Raw genomic sequence first — 16,843 nt, 5'->3', positions numbered from 1 at the left:
TTGTGCGTTTGGATCCTTCGGATTAAAATGCGGAAATAAGCACTATTCGGCTCTTTTCTGAGACGGATTGATTCTGGTGCAAGATCACCATGTTAAGATCTGTGCAAATCCAGATCTTAAAGTGGTGATTTTGCACCAGAATCAATCCGGCTCCAAAAAGAGCAAAATGGTGCTTACATCCGCATTTTAATCCTAACGAAGGATCCGAATGCACAAGTCTAGTATCTAGACCAGTCCCAAATAAAATCTTTCCTATAAAGAAAGAAGATAGAAGTCTAGATTTTGAAACTATGTCAGCTGACCAAAATTTAAGACACAAAGCTCTCTTTGTCAAAACAGATAACCCCATGTTCTTGGCAATGGTACTGATAATGTTAACAATAGTATTACATACAAAAGCTTTTGCTGATTGAACAAACTTCAGACAACATTGAAAGTTTTAATTTACAGAATCATCTGATATCTGTTTTCAGATAAATATTCCACCAAAGATTAGAGGCTGCTGGAATTCAACCAATACTAATAGTTGGTTTAAACAAATACCTCGCTAGAAGGAAGGCCTCTGTGTGCAAAAAAGTCTACTTCCTATTCACGGGGTCATTAAAGAGGTACTATCTTCTAAAAGGAAGTTAGGCTAAAAGTCAGAGCAGGCACGGTCTACTCTTTGGTTATCATTTCAGTTATCGCCTCAGGAACAGGAAAGAAACCTCTGTAGTCTTAATAGATGGTTTTAAAAATTAAATCCAATTGGTTAATGGACTTTTAGGATCATGTACCCCTAAAATACATAAACCACCTTAAAAATTATTGAAGATATGTTGAAATGATCACAAGATGGGACAATTACATTAAAAATATAGGAGTTACATAAGACATACAACCATAACCTCTTATCACTACCAGCCTGATAATGGGAACAAAAGTCATATTTATTGAAGCAGAGACTTCCAGTCACTTGTTATTATAATGTTTTTCTTCATACGTCACACCTTATAGACCCAGTCTAATTTAAAGGGACACTGAACCCACATTTTTTATTTCCCGATTCACATAGAGCATGCAATTTTATGAAAATTTCTAATTTATTCCTATTATCAAGTTTTCGTCGTTCTCTTTCTATCTTTATTTGAAAAAGAAGGCATCTAAGCTAAGGAGCCAGCAATTTTTTGGTTCAGAACCATAGGCAGCACTTGTTTATCTGTGCTGTCCAATCAGCAAGGACAACCCAGGTTGTTCACCAAAAATGGGCCGGCATCTAAACTGAAATTCTTGCTTTTCAAATAAACATACCAAGAGATTGAAGAAAATTTGATAAAAGGAGTAAATTGGAAAGTTGCATGCTCTGAATCCCAAAAGAAAAAAATTTGGGTTCAGTGTCCCTTTAAATGCTTCCAAGTTTCTTTACCAACGTGACTGTTTTCCTTTCTCTTGTATATTAATACTAATTAAGAAAATGGAATTGGCTTTTGTATACATACTGATGGAGCTGCGCCTCCAAACCCTGTAAACTTTTTCTTTTGACATAAAGCTGATAAATGATCGAAAATAATGAATCTTAAATATAAAGGAGGGTCAATTTCTTGATCGGTTTCTGATCAAGATATTGACCCTCCTTTATATTTAAGATTCATTATTTTCGATCATTTATCTGCTTTATGTCAAATGAAAAAGTTTACAGGGTTTGGAGGCGCAGCTCCATCAGTATGTATACAAAAGCCAATTCCATTTTCTGATCGACAGAAGATGGTATTGAGTAGATAAAGGCCAAGTCTGACAGTATATGAATAGCAGTTCTGATAGTATATGAATAGCAGTTCTGATCTTAGAAGATTCAGAATGGTTGGAAATATCAGCTGTAAAATAATTGACTCTTTTGTGCCTACTTGAGGAGACATGGCCGCCAATTACAAAAATACACGAATAAGTGATCAGGAGGACCTACCATCTAAAGTATATGAAATAATGGGGACAGTCCAGTATGCTTCATATTTTGTAGATAAGACAGTATTATCACAACAAAAGTAATTAATATAGTTCAATAGGAAACAATATAATTATTCAGGGGCAGCTTTAAGGTCCAGGAATAAGAGGGGAAAAGACAGTAAATAAAAAACAACAAGAACCTCTAAAATATTTACACACTAAGAGAAAATTGACATAAAAATGTGCAAAGTCTTTCCCCCAAAATAGCAATCCAGCTCTTAAAAATAAGACAAGCTTACCTCCTCCTGAGAGACTATGAAATATTGCTTCAGACAAAACAGTCTCAGTGTGCAGTGCCCAGTAAAGGCGGGCTTATAGCACGGCTGGAAAAAAGGAAGTTAACCGACTTGTTGCCAGACCCAAGCACAACTGGAAAAAAAAAAAAAAAAAAACTATAACTGGAATGAAAATCGCTAACCCAATACGGGTGCCCACCACAGTAACGCGAGCAGAAGAGAGGCTACATCATTTCATAGTGAAAGGGAGCACAGTTTTCTTTCTGTAAGCAAGAAGCCGTGGGTATAGGGAATGCACTATGAAATGGAGGCTTTAGACACTCAAAGAAAATAATTTGAGATAAAAAAAGTACAAACAAATATATTGCGCACATCATACAGAGGCTCTCATTGTGCCCCAAAGTCTCCAGAAACACACAGACAATAAAAACAGATAAGGTGTAGTGTGAAAGTAATAATGATAATTAAGTCCCCTGGCTATGATGTAACATGAGTGCAAATGTTGGAGCAGTGGAACTTACCTGACAGGCACGCATTTCACATGGCTTATCAGCTGCAGAACAAACTGCTGTCAGAAGATAGACCATCCAGTGCCGAGCACATTACAGCAGAGGATACGAATAAAAGAGTATATCGACAAACCAACAGGAGGCGGCTAGGGACCTGTCCCTGCAACACCTGCGGCAGGCATGTGACTATCTCCCTCACGGAGTGCAATTGTGTCACTACCCATACTTCAGTCTGTCTCTCAGTAGCATCTCTCTGAGAGCTAAACTTGGGCCTCAACTCAGTCTGAGAACCTCTGTCTAATGAAAAATAGAGGAGAACCATAATTATTCGCTCACCTCCTGGGAGGCAAAGTTTAAACTGGAATACTAGTGAGGTGGGAAAGGAGAGGATGAAGTGCTCTTAAGAATTTTTGGGAAACTTTGCATCCCCCTAGTGGCTAGGAAGCAAATCCTATGCATAATCGGTCATGGACTCTCACCACCGTATTAAAGAAAATGACATGATTTAATCCGTAAGAGCATGTAACTTTAAGACTATCAATTCTAGACTACTGTGGGTTAAACACACAGTAGAAATACCCCTGGGAACTCACAAAACACCGCTAGACCTGAGCATAAAACGCAGCTGATCCAATCAGCAGCACTAGTCAGAAGACTTGGATTAGCTGCAGTTTTAGCTTGGAAACCAGCAGTTCTCTGCGAGTCTCTAGGGGTATTTAACCCTGGGCAGTTTAAAATGTATGAGTTTGTTTAAAGGGACAGTCTAGTCCAAAACAAACTTTCATGATTCAGATAGGGCATGTCATTTTAAAGAATTTTCAAATTTACATCTATCACCAATGTTGCTTTGTTCTCTTGGTATTCTTAGCTGAAAGCTAAACCTAGGAGTTTCATATGCTAATTTTTAAGCCCTTGAAGGCCACCTCTCATCTCAGGGCATTTTGACAGTTTTTCACCACTAGAGGGAGTTAGTTCACGTGTTTCATATATATAACAATGTGCTTGTGCATGTGGAGTTCCTAGGAACCAGCACTGATTGGCTAAAATGCAAGTCTGTCAAAAGAACTGAAATAAGAGGGCAGTCTACAGAGGCTTAGATACAAGATAATCACAGAGGTAAAAAGTGTATTAATATAACTGTATTACCCGTTCCGTAGTTTTGCATAACCAACAAAGGGATTATCTATCATTTAAAACAATAAATATTCTGATGTGACTGTCCCTTTAAAAGGATTTTATGTTAACGAGGACTCATTTGGTCAATGTGACAGAACTGTCAACACAAGGACAGAGTACAGGTCATAGTGAGATTACATTACATTAATTTTTGAAAGGCTAAATATTTTAATGGCAATTTCTAGAATATACAACCCTCTAAATTAAAGTTATTAAAGTTCATATTAAATTATTCAATGTAGCAAAAAAATAAGAGTATAGTTCCTTCATTTCTGCAGAAAGTTGAGTGACAGAAGCAGTATAATGAAAAAGTATTAAAATGGCAAACAAATATTCTTTTTATGGGGTGGTGCCTCCTCATGATATAGCCTCTTTAAAGGCACACATCTTTCATAGTAAACTCTCATTCTGGTCCAATCCAAAATCCAATATTCAAAATAACAGTCAAAGTACTACTAAACAAGACATTTTTTAAAGTTTCAGCCTATATTGGCCTTATCAGTGAGGTGCAACTCTGGTTGGTCTTTTTGCAGAAATAAACATTCTACCCCACGTAGGAGTGATTTGATATATTTGCCAGTGTCATTCAATGAACACAGGTACCTTTTTGTATGCAGAAGTGCATTTATGCAGGGCATATGTAATATGATCTTTGCAGAAGATCTGCTCACATGCATCACATTTTAAAGGCAGGAAATCTGTAAAGAAAAATATTAAGATGAGAAAATATAAACACAAAACAATTAAAACCTACAGGTAACATTTCTTTTTGTGATATTTTCTAATTATCGCCAGCGTTTCTAAGGGATTACAAAAGATTTAAAAGCACAAAAGCTAAAGAGTTATGGCACAAGAAGAAAAAAACAAAACAACTTACCAAGCTGTTTGCAAGTTGATTCGGAACAATGTTTTCCCAAGTCAGGAAACTCCATACTGCCTCTGAAAGAAGAGACATGTGAACACATAAATCCTGAATTGTAATACACTAATCCATTAAAAACAAAAAAGAAACAAAACACTGATCATGAAATATAGATAGGTGTAATCTAAATAGACGATTCCAATTAACTGTAAAAGGTCATTCCACTGATTTTAAATGTCCCCATCTCTGTTTCTCTGACACAAGCCTCTCTACCTTCTAAAATAAAAGCAAAAAGAAAGGGCGCCTCCTAGTGCAGGTCAACAGAGCAACCACGACCCAATGATATATGTATGTGTATGATACAAATATGCCTGAGGAAATGGCGCAGTGGACGCCGAGAAACGCGTTGCAATATAGTGCTACTGGTTTTTATATATGCCTATTTGTACTTTTTGATTATAAATCTAAACTTTTATTTTTTATTTGAGCACTTTTTGGAGTCTTTTATATTCGCTATCAATCACTATTTGGAGCGCCAAAGGACCTTCGGTTGGATTATTAGTGTGCTGGATGTCTAGTGAGCTGGGCCACTAAAATAGCCCAGTAGGCTTTACTAGCACTGTCAGGTGCTTTTCTAAATGTGAGTACCTTTCCACATTTGGGATTTCATTGGGTCGTGGTTGCTCTGTTGACCTGCACTAGGAGGCGCCATTTCTTTTTGCTTTTATTTTAGATTGTTAAGTCCCACATTGGTACCGGAAGGAGCAGCCCACATTGGTGCACAGTGTGCTGAGACACACAGATCTCAGCTTGCTTTTCTAGGCATTATCTTTGCCTCTGGATATTGTGAGTACCTTATCTGCTTATTCCTTATGTCCGTTTTGATCAATTGGCTACACTAGGAGGCGCCCTTCTTTGTCTCTCTTTGTCATTCAAGCCTCTCTACCTACCTTGCACCATAGCTATTGAGAAACATAACCAAAGAAACTTCTCTGCCACAGAAAAGCAAGGGCAGAATCTAAGAGATCCCCCCAATTGTTAATGTACCCTGCAATTTGTATATCATCACCCCTTGGGGGGGGGGGGGTAAACAAACGGTAGTCTAGGGTCAACAGTCTTAACATTACATGCTCTGATGGATTATTAGAGCATGCCATTTTTTTATTTATTTTTTACTATAATGGCCTTTTAAGTAAGGTTATAAACGACTCGATCTTCTGGTCTCATTCCTGGGGGACACAAACTATTTCTGAGACACACATGTCCCATGGGCTGCCAGTTGGACATTTCTATATTATTATGTTCAAGGAGCCTTAGCCTGAAAAACAAGAACTGTGCCAAAGCCATCCAAAAGCTAAACAGACTGGAAGCCACAGCCACAGACCCTCAGCAGTTTTCATTAGCCTCTAAAGACAACATAACCTTGCCTTCAGTTACTACTACTCACTAAAGTCTTAGGGGTAGATTTATCAAATGTCGGGATTTATCATTGCACAAGCATTTCTGGTGAAATACTTGTGCAATGCTGTCCCCTGCACATTAACAGCCAATCGGCCGCTAGCAGGGGGTGTCAATCATCTTACGACCGCTGCTTCTTAACTTAAATGGACATGAAACCCAAAAAAAAGTATTTCATGATTCAGATAAAGAATATAATTTTAAACAACTTTCTAATTTACTTCTATTATCTAATTTGTTTCATTCTCTTGGTATCATTTGTTGAAGGAGCATCAATGCATTACTGGTTTCTAACAGAACACATGCGTGAGCCAATGACAATTGTTACATATCTGCAGCCACCAATCAGCAGCTAGAACCTAGGTTCTTTCTGCTCCTAAACTTACCTAGATAAACCTTTCAGCAAAAGATAACATGAGAAGGAAGCAAATGAGATAAAAGAAGTAAATTGGAAAATTGTTTAAAATTGTACTCTCTATCTGAATCATGTAGAGAGCTGCAACAACTAATCGGCATAATCGATAATAATGAAAATAGTTGTCAACGAATCTCATAATCGATTAGTTGGTTTGCAATTAGTTGGTCTGTGCACAGCACCATCTGCTTTACCCTAATGAGCTCCTGCACATGGTATTGTGTTATATGGTTATGCCCTTAGCTTAAAGGACGTCTACAGATATTTTACTTTTCACTTTTTTAGGACAGTATAAGTTTCTTTTTAAAGGGACACTGAACCCAATTTTTTTCTTTCATGATTCAGATAGAGCATGTAATTGTAAGCAACTTTCTAATTTACTTCTATAATCAATTTTTCTTCATTCTCTTGCTATCTTTATTTGAAAAGTAGGCATCTCAGCTAAGGAGCCAGCAAATTTTGGATTCAGGACCATGGACAGCACTTGTTTAAAGGTGCTGTCCAATCAGCAAGGACAACCCAGGTTGTTCACCTGAAATGGGCCGGCATCTAAACTTACATTCTTGCTTTTCAAATAAACATACCAAGAAAATGAAGACAATTTGATAATAGGAGTAAATTAGAAAGTTGCTTAAAATTGCATGCTCTATCTGAATCACATTTTTTTTTTTTTGGCTTCAGTGTCCCTTTAAGTTAAAGAGATGGTAAACTATGCCCATTTCAAACTTGCGTTCCTATGCAGAATAAAAAAATAAGTGGACTTTCATTCATGAAAACATCCAAATCGCTCGTTATATTTAATTATTAAGTCTGAAACAGCTGAATTTGAAGATTTTTTCCTCCTCGTGTACCACGGCCGCCATTGATTTATTCATATCATGTGTTTTTACAAACCAATGACAGCCCAGGCCAGTCGGTGACACTGCTATCATCAAACACGCCTTAAGTTAGTTATGCACATGCACTAGACATTGGTAAAATGACTGACAGTAAAATAGCATGTATTTGTGCATGCACAAGTTTTATTTATTTCATTTAGAAACATATTGAGGAGATCGTAGCTGGCAATATTGTATAAGGCAAGTTATAAAATGAGATTTTTTTTTTTATAATGGCGTCTCATTTCTATCTTATGTATTCAATCTCTTGAGAGAAAAAATAGAAGCTCAGTTTAAATCTTGTCTTCCAAAGCGCTGCGCTAACAATAACTACAATGTATACAATACATTAAATACAATGTATTGCATACAGAATAAAACGCATGCGCATAGCGAAAGTTGAAGAATTACATTCCAATACAATGACGTCACAAGGGGTGGTTCAACTATCTGTCCGGCTATAGAAAATAACAGGAAGTAATGACGGGGGTGGAGCAAGGAGCGATAACGCTCTGTAAGTAAAATATAATTTTTTATAGAAAGAAATAAGGTAAATAAGGAAAAAACATAGCGATTTAGGTTAGACATAACTGAGGATTAATAATATATTAACCAATTGTTGAAAAAGTACCATCACTTTAACAACTACTCCTGTCTTATGTGCAACCCAGAAATAAAATAGGAGTCATAATTTGGATTGTTTATATAAAATTTGTTATATGAATTGATGTCACTATCATCTGTTTGCACAATTTTTAGAAGATTGCTTGCTATTGCTGATATATGTACTCTATAGATAAATGTGTAAGGCTGTGTCCTTTTACTGATGTATAGTCTTTAGCCCTTTTGCCTTTTTTTCTATTTTTAATTGTACCAAATTCAACCTCTAAGAATATATCTGTTATTTTAAGAGTGGACTAGATATTTTTCTCCCTAACCTTATAGATGGTTATTAACCACTGTATATAGATATTCAAAATAATTTTAACATAAAATTAAGTCCAGGCTTACTTTGTTAAGAGGCCCCTTGCATTGGTGGAGAACTAACAAAGATAAATAGCCCACCTTGGTGAAATTGGCAAAACCCTATTTATGCATCTCAGGCACCTCAACACCATCTGAGTGCCTCTTCTCTGCTGCAGGCAAAATAACTTGCAAAAAAGAGAGCCAGCCTCAGCCAGGAGCATGTGGACAATTTGACAATTTTTTGCATTTCACTGCAAAGTTTCTGAAAGACTGAATAACAGAATGGTATAAACAGTGGTAGTCTGCCTATTACTAGTTCTACCTATTTTCAAACAGTTTGTGGCTTTGTTTTGCTTAATTATAAAAATGTGTTCTGATGCTTAACAAATTGGACCAACAGTTGTTTTAATGTAAAGTTTTAGTCGGAAGTTTATATTTGTAACACTCAGTATACTGTATAGATCTTATTTTAAATATAGGAAAAATGAATATATTTATTAGCCGATTAATCGAAAAAATAATCGGCCGATTAATCGATTAAGAAAATAATCGTTAGTTGCAGCCCTAGAATCATGAAAGAAAATGTTTGAGTTTCATGTCCCTTTAAGATTCAGGCAGACCTGAAACTTCGGGGGTACTGACTGCAAGTTCTCTTGTGAGAACCTGCAGTCGTAGGCAGGCGACGGGTTGATAAATCAACCCCTTAGTGTCTAGAAGTTATAAACACACATGCAGATTTGTTTTGTCTTTATGGCTTATTCTATAGAATCATCTCATGATCGTTTGAGCAAACGGTGGTTGTTCTCAACCGTGTTAATCCTAGAAATCTGACCAGTTTGTGAATATTGAGAGAGTTAGGAAATTCTGATTTAACATGTTTTTTTGTGCCTAGCAACAAAGCTGCTTAAACTAACAATGTTTCAAAATAGATGACAATGTGAGGAGTATTTAAAATGGTATGTGGAGACAAGTTCCCAGACAGGGAAGCTGTTCACCCATAATCGTCACTGGGCCTTTATAAACACAGCCTCTTAACAACCTAATGAAATACTGGTGATAAAGTAGCTATATTCTTGAGCCTATTTGACAAAAATAATAATACACAATACTTTTTTAATACCTTAAAATGCCCCTATTTTTTCAGGACTTAGCACTAATGTATATATGTATATTAAAGGGACAGTCAAGTCCAAAAAAAAAAAACCTTTCATGATTCAGATAGAGCATGCAATTTTAAACAACTTTCCAATTTACTTTTATCACCAATTTTGCTTTGTTCTTTTGGTATTGTTAGTTGAAAGCTAAACCTAGAAGGTTCATATGCTAATTTCTTAGACCTTGAAGGCCGCCTCTAATCTAAATGCATTTTGATAGTTTTTCACCATTAGAGGGCATTAGTTCACGTGTTTCATATAGATAACATTGAGCTCATTCACATGAATTTACCATGGAGTCAGCTCTGGTTGGCTAAAATGCAAGGCTGTCAAAAGAACTGAAATAAGGGGGCAGTCTGCTGAGGCTTAGATACAAGGTAATTCCAGAGGTAAAATATGTATAATTATAACTGTGTTGGTTATGCAAAGCTGGGGAATTGGTAATTAAGGGATTATCTATCTTTTAAAACAACAAAAATTATGGTGTTGACTGTCCCTTTAAGTCAAATGGGTATGAAGAAAACAAATTATAAACGTTTGCTCGTGTTCCATCTTTGTATGGCCATGTATATATCTAGGCTCCACAAATGCAGGGAAGCAGGTCAGAATGCAGTCTAAAAATAAGGAATGGTAGTCTCTACCTCTTTACTAATGAGGTAGCAGTATGCACACTCACTTCTGCCCTTTCTATCTTCAACTGGTGTGACTGAAGGCAGATTCATTATGTGCACCAGGTTATACCCCACTTTGCTCTGAAGCATTCACTGCTGCATGGCCAAACATCAGTAGCAACATGAGAGGTCACAAAATTGTCTTTTGGTTGGGAGTGAAATGTGGACCATTCTTTAGTACTGATCTGCCTCTCCTGATAACTTCCATATGAGGAATTCTATCTGCAATCAACACTGACTGTACACAAAATAAGACGTGAGGAGGCAAGAGTTTAATGGAATGTTACTAGCATCTTAGCTGTTAACCTTTTGGATGACAATGCATAAACCTGTAACTGATTGCTGCTCTACCTATCCAAACACAAACTATTTACGTGTGTGTGTGTAAGAAACATGAAAAATAAAAACTTGCTATTAATTGAAATAGCATGTGGAGTATGAAACTATTTGGAAAACATTTAACCCTTTTTTCTAGTGATGCACCGAAATGGAAATTCTGGACCGAAACCGAATCCGAAAATCCGGGATGCCCTTGACCGAAACAGAAAATGTATTTTTTCAAATTATTTTTTTTTTTAGTTTTTTTTTTTTGCATAATTAGAGCCAATAAAAAAAGCCCACACTTTTATTGAAAGTAACACACTTAAATTGGACAAAAATATCTTAAAACAATAATATGCTACACAATAATTTTACAAAAAAAAAATAAAAACAGGCAAAAAATAATGCAATTTTCAGCCAAAATGTTGGTGCATCCCTACTTAAAACAATTATAAATATCAATATACTGTATTATTCTTCATTTAGTTCTATGTAACAGAATCATATTTAACTGTTTTTTTTTTTTACCATATATCCAAATAAAGTATAGTCCTAGAAAACTCATTATATGCAGAACAGTAAGTCAAGTAATAAACTTAAACAGCAGCTCTAGGCTAGCATCAAATTTGAAACATGCTACACAATTTTACCGAAAATAACAGGCAAAAAAAACGAAAAACGAAATAGCCAAAAATGCCATTTTCGGCCGAAACTTTCTGCGGCCGAAATTTCGGCGCATCCCTACTTTTTTCTGCATTTTTTTTTGTTGAAAATAATTTTTATTGATTTTTAAAAAAATAAAATAAAATATACAATTACAAGATTAGGTAACGATCCATTATGCACGATACATAACTAATATTTAAATCAAACCGGTATCATTTAAAGACACAAAAAAAATGATTTGTCCGTGCTCATAAGTACAGGACAATTGCAATATTCTACAATATGTAATTACATGACACAAAATAAAATAGGTTAACCCTGGGATGAGCAATATAGTAGTGGAACAATACATAATAACATTCCCTATATTGCAAATTCTACACATAAAACTGAAACGATCCATCTGATTTTGTTGATGTAAGAAGTACCTATGTTGAATTTAAGAGGCCATAAGAGTGTTAGTGTCATGTAGTCTGATTCTAGATTCAGTAAACATAATCCAAGGTTCCCATAAAGAAATGAACTGCTCTTTAGTATCTAGTAAGTCAGCTCCGTGCTACTTATTTAAAAGTAATATGCAATTTTGTTTTTGATGAGTTGAAAAGCAGGAACCACTGACTTCCAAAATGTGGCTATAGTTTTCAGCCAATTTTAAACAAACCTTGTTTTATAGATAACATAGTTACTTCTTCAATACGTTTATGTGTTGTTATTGAATTGTTACAAAACGTTTTGCTAGCTAACAAATGTTTTTAACACAACTGTAAACAGGAACAAATGTTACTTTGTCCTTATATACTAAACAAAATTGACTGTCACCGTATACTGGGAAGGCCGCCTCTAATCTAAATGCATTTTGATAGTTTTTCACCATTAGAGGGCATTAGTTCACGTGTTTCATATAGATAACATTGAGCTCATTCACATGAATTTACCATGGAGTCAGCTCTGGTTGGCTAAAATGCAAGGCTGTCAAAAGAACTGAAATAAGGGGGCAGTCTGCTGAGGCTTAGATACAAGGTAATTCCAGAGGTAAAATATGTATAATTATAACTGTGTTGGTTATGCAAAGCTGGGGAATTGGTAATTAAGGGATTATCTATCTTTTAAAACAACAAAAATTATGGTGTTGACTGTCCCTTTAAGTCAAATGGGTATGAAGAAAACAAATTATAAACGTTTGCTCGTGTTCCATCTTTGTATGGCCATGTATATATCTAGGCTCCACAAATGCAGGGAAGCAGGTCACAATGCAGTCTAAAAATAGGGAATGGTAGTCTCTACCTCTTTACTAATGAGGTAGCAGTATGCACACTCACTTCTGCCCTTTCTATCTTCAACTGGTGTGACTGAAGGCAGATTCATTATGTGCACCAGGTTATACCCCACTTTGCTCTGAAGCATTCACTGCTGCATGGCCAAACATCAGTAGCAACATGAGAGGTCACAAAATTGTCTTTTGGTTGGGAGTGAAATGTGGACCATTCTTTAGTACTGATCTGCCTCTCCTGATAACTTCCATATGAGGAATTCTATCTGCAATCAACACTGCCTGTACACAAAATAAGACGTGAGGAGGCAAGAGTTTAATGGAATGTTACTAGCATCTTAGCTGTTAACCTTTTGGATGACAATGCATAAACCTGTAACTGATTGCTGCTCTACCTATCCAAACACAAACTATTTACGTGTGTGTGTGTAAGAAACATGAAAAATAAAAACTTGCTATTAATTGAAATAGCATGTGGAGTATGAAACTATTTGGAAAACATTTAACCCTTTTTTCTAGTGATGCACCGAAATGGAAATTCTGGACCGAAACCGAATCCGAAAATCCGGGATGCCCTTGACCGAAACAGAAAATGTATTTTTTCAAATTATTTTTTTTTTTAGGTTTTTTTTTTTGCATAATTAGAGCCAATAAAAAAAGACCACACTTTTATTGAAAGTAACACACTTAAATTGGACAAAAATATCTTAAAACAATAATATGCTACACAATAATTTTACAAAAAAAAAATAAAAACAGGCAAAAAATAATGCAATTTTCAGCCAAAATGTTGGTGCATCCCTACTTAAAACAATTATAAATATCAATATACTGTATTATTCTTCATTTAGTTCTATGTAACAGAATCATATTTAACTGTTTTTTTTTTTTACCATATATCCAAATAAAGTATAGTCCTAGAAAACTCATTATATGCAGAACAGTAAGTCAAGTAATAAACTTAAACAGCAGCTCTAGGCTAGCATCAAATTTGAAACATGCTACACAATTTTACCGAAAATAACAGGCAAAAAAAACGAAAAACGAAATAGCCAAAAATGCCATTTTCGGCCGAAACTTTCTGCGGCCGAAATTTCGGCGCATCCCTACTTTTTTCTGCATTTTTTTTGGTTGAAAATAATTTTTATTGATTTTTAAAAAAATAAAATAAAATATACAATTACAAGATTAGGTAACGATCCATTATGCACGATACATAACTAATATTTAAATCAAACCGGTATCATTTAAAGACACAAAAAAAATGATTTGTCCGTGCTCATAAGTACAGGACAATTGCAATATTCTACAATATGTAATTACATGACACAAAATAAAATAGGTTAACCCTGGGATGAGCAATATAGTAGTGGAACAATACATAATAACATTCCCTATATTGCAAATTCTATACATAAAACTGAAACGATCCATCTGATTTTGTTGATGTAAGAAGTACCTATGTTGAATTTAAGAGGCCATAAGAGTGTTAGTGTCATGTAGTCTGATTCTAGATTCAGTAAACATAATCCAAGGTTCCCATAAAGAAATGAACTGCTCTTTAGTATCTAGTAAGTCAGCTCCGTGCTACTTATTTAAAAGTAATATGCAATTTTGTTTTTGATGAGTTGAAAAGCAGGAACCACTGACTTCCAAAATGTGGCTATAGTTTTCAGCCAATTTTAAACAAACCTTGTTTTATAGATAACATAGTTACTTCTTCAATACGTTTATGTGTTGTTATTGAATTGTTACAAAACGTTTTGCTAGCTAACAAATGTTTTTTTACACAACTGTAAACGGGAACAAATGTTACTTTGTCCTTATATACTAAACAAAATTGACTGTCACCGTATACTGGGAATTCACATAATAAAGTAAAACACCCACGACAATGCAAAAACACTTACACAATCTCATTAAAATTCTTATGAGGGAGTATCCCCAAATATTACTATTTATAGAAACCGCTATCCTATAGCCTGACGATATTGTGCAATAAAAACATAAAGGTTGACACACACACTTGGACATATTAAGCGTATACTTCAAAGGGCGAAAAATCGCACATTTCTAACACAAAATAAAATCACATGACATAAATAACCAACACATACTCTCGGATACAACCACACAAACTCACCAAGGCTCAGCTAAATTTTTTTTGCCAATATACGGAAATTACGTCACACCCCGCCTAGTTACCATGGAGTTTGCGGAAACACTGCCAGATTCATCCTATCACTAGCCCAGATAATTTGTCAATCAATATATGTAAGGAATATGGGCCCATCTTGGTACACCTACATGACCGGAAAAGGTGAAGGGCAGAGTCTTCAGGATTGTGACGTTTTAGGCGATGTTTACACTTCCGGGATATATAGGTTGTTGTGAAGTTTGATTTATAAAATATATTTCTAACTATACTTTCAAGTTGACGTTTTATTTTAGTAAGACAAAAAAATAAGTTACCACAATGTTATAGCTGAGGACAGAAAGTTCCGATTCCATTATGGTATTTCACTTCAAAACACGTTTATTTTATTTTTGGCTGAACTAAAGGGACTTTAAATTATTGAAATGTCAAAATTGAAATCTGCATGGGTGCATTTCCGTTATAAATAGAAACAGTTTGCAATATACTTCCTTTGAAAACTGATTAAAAAAAAAAAAGTTCCTACTGTTCAGCAGCAATGCATACACATGCGCTCTGTGCACCAGCACTGAAACACCACAGGTCTGGCTTTTGTGACACAAATAAAGTTGTCACTGATGCAATACATACCACTGCCAGCTCTTTGAGCAGATCTGGTATTTAAACCCTGATGCTCTAGTCACATGTAGCATATATAGTCACATGTAGCATATATAGGGTTGCCAGCTGTTCTTCAAAAAAATACTGGACAGCCAGCAGATAAAGGGGGTTATTTTTGAATTGCGGTAGGGTCTTGTGGCAGAAATAAAGGAAAAAAGGCACACAGTAGTTTAGATTTATTATATATATATATATATATATATACATATACACAAACTCACATAGTAAGTATGTTTGTATATAATATATGTATAATAATATTGTGTAATATATATATATATATATATATATATATATATATATATATATAAAACATAAGTAAAAAAAAAAAACTACTCACAAAATTACGGAGAGTGCCTTTCTTTCATGTTTCTACGCTACAATTTGAAGTACACCCCGGATGTTGCATTGTATTAGCAATGACTTGTGTGTGTCTGCTTAGGTTTTTTTTTTTTAATAGCCAATTTTGAGCTGTAATTGTTAGAATAAGCTTCTATCAAAACATGTTTACTTTGCATTATTTTTTCAGACTTCATGTTACTTGATTTTAGAAACAATATTTTTTATATACATTTTACAGGTGTAGATCACTATTATAGGGACAGTCTACAATATGATTTTTATTTTTTAAAAGATAGATAATGGGGGGGGGCAGAGTTAGCCTTTGAAGTTACAGGAAGTGTCTCCATGAAGCTCCTCTTTTTAAGGCAACTTTTAGCTATCTTTTCTGCTAAATATGAAATTAATGTGATTTGATATCGCAGGTTATGGGGATATATATACTCCTCAACCTGAAGGAGTGGACAAATTGACTGCACCCTGTCCAAGATTTGCTTTAAACTTTCGGCAGAGATCAGACACCATGGATACCGTCCCTAAGATGGCGGCGATGAGTACATAGGAAGCAAAAGTGCGACATGAGCTGGAACTATGCTTACAGAGAATTAAAGAAAACCTAACAACAGAGAGAACCTCTATTTGCAACGGCTGTTCACAGGATTACTTGTCCACTGCAGTTTTATTCAGGTCGGCAGTCACACAGCATAGTTGCTGCGGCCCCTGAGACGCAGCTAGCCCGGTCGGAGGAAATGACCTCGCATGCAGTAGATTCTCTTGCCCACACTAGAGTCAGCGGCTGCTGTGGGAAGTATTCGTCTTGGAGTTACTCACTTGGTCCACGGGAGACTTACAGAGAACCGGTTCTGAGTTACCCTCAAGAAAATGTGATGTCTCTCTTGTGTGCCGAGAAAGTGCAGGAGGAAAGGTACACAGGCCCTAGGGAGCTGCTGATACAACCTACCAAAGCCGGGTTATATCAGAACCCACGCAGTGCTAACAAACCTCCTCCACCTCTCCATACTAACACACTGCTGTTGGAAGCTGAGGATTCTTTATATCTGAGAGTGCAGCAACAAACGGAGGACAGCAAAGGGAGGATTATACATATGCAGCATGACTCTATA

The 16,843-nt window shown here is 35.7% G+C and overlaps 1 protein-coding gene across 4 annotated transcripts in view; it reads right to left on the bottom strand.

Annotated features, from left to right (window-relative positions):
• ZFAND2B (zinc finger AN1-type containing 2B) overlaps positions 1 to 14,791 on the bottom strand; it is a 34,254-nt gene extending 19,463 nt beyond the window's left edge. The window contains exons 1-3 of one of the 4 annotated variants that reach the window (XR_008400104.1): positions 14,709 to 14,777; positions 4,782 to 4,843; positions 4,508 to 4,602 (exon numbers count right to left, since the gene is read on the bottom strand). Coding sequence is in view for 3 of the 4 variants with exons in the window: in XM_053698204.1 (XP_053554179.1) it covers positions 4,508 to 4,602; positions 4,782 to 4,836 (150 nt within the window). In the remaining variant the exon portion in view is untranslated. The other 3 variants (XM_053698204.1, XM_053698203.1, XM_053698206.1) reach the window with 3 other exon arrangements.
• Between the last annotated feature and the right edge of the window lie 2,052 nt (positions 14,792 to 16,843).

The sequence above is a fragment of the Bombina bombina genome, chromosome 1 (assembly GCF_027579735.1).
Source record: "Bombina bombina isolate aBomBom1 chromosome 1, aBomBom1.pri, whole genome shotgun sequence".
NCBI lineage: Eukaryota > Metazoa > Chordata > Amphibia > Anura > Bombinatoridae > Bombina > Bombina bombina.
The sequence above is the reverse complement of the archived record's forward strand: the minus strand, read 5'-3'. Positions and strand labels throughout refer to the sequence as shown.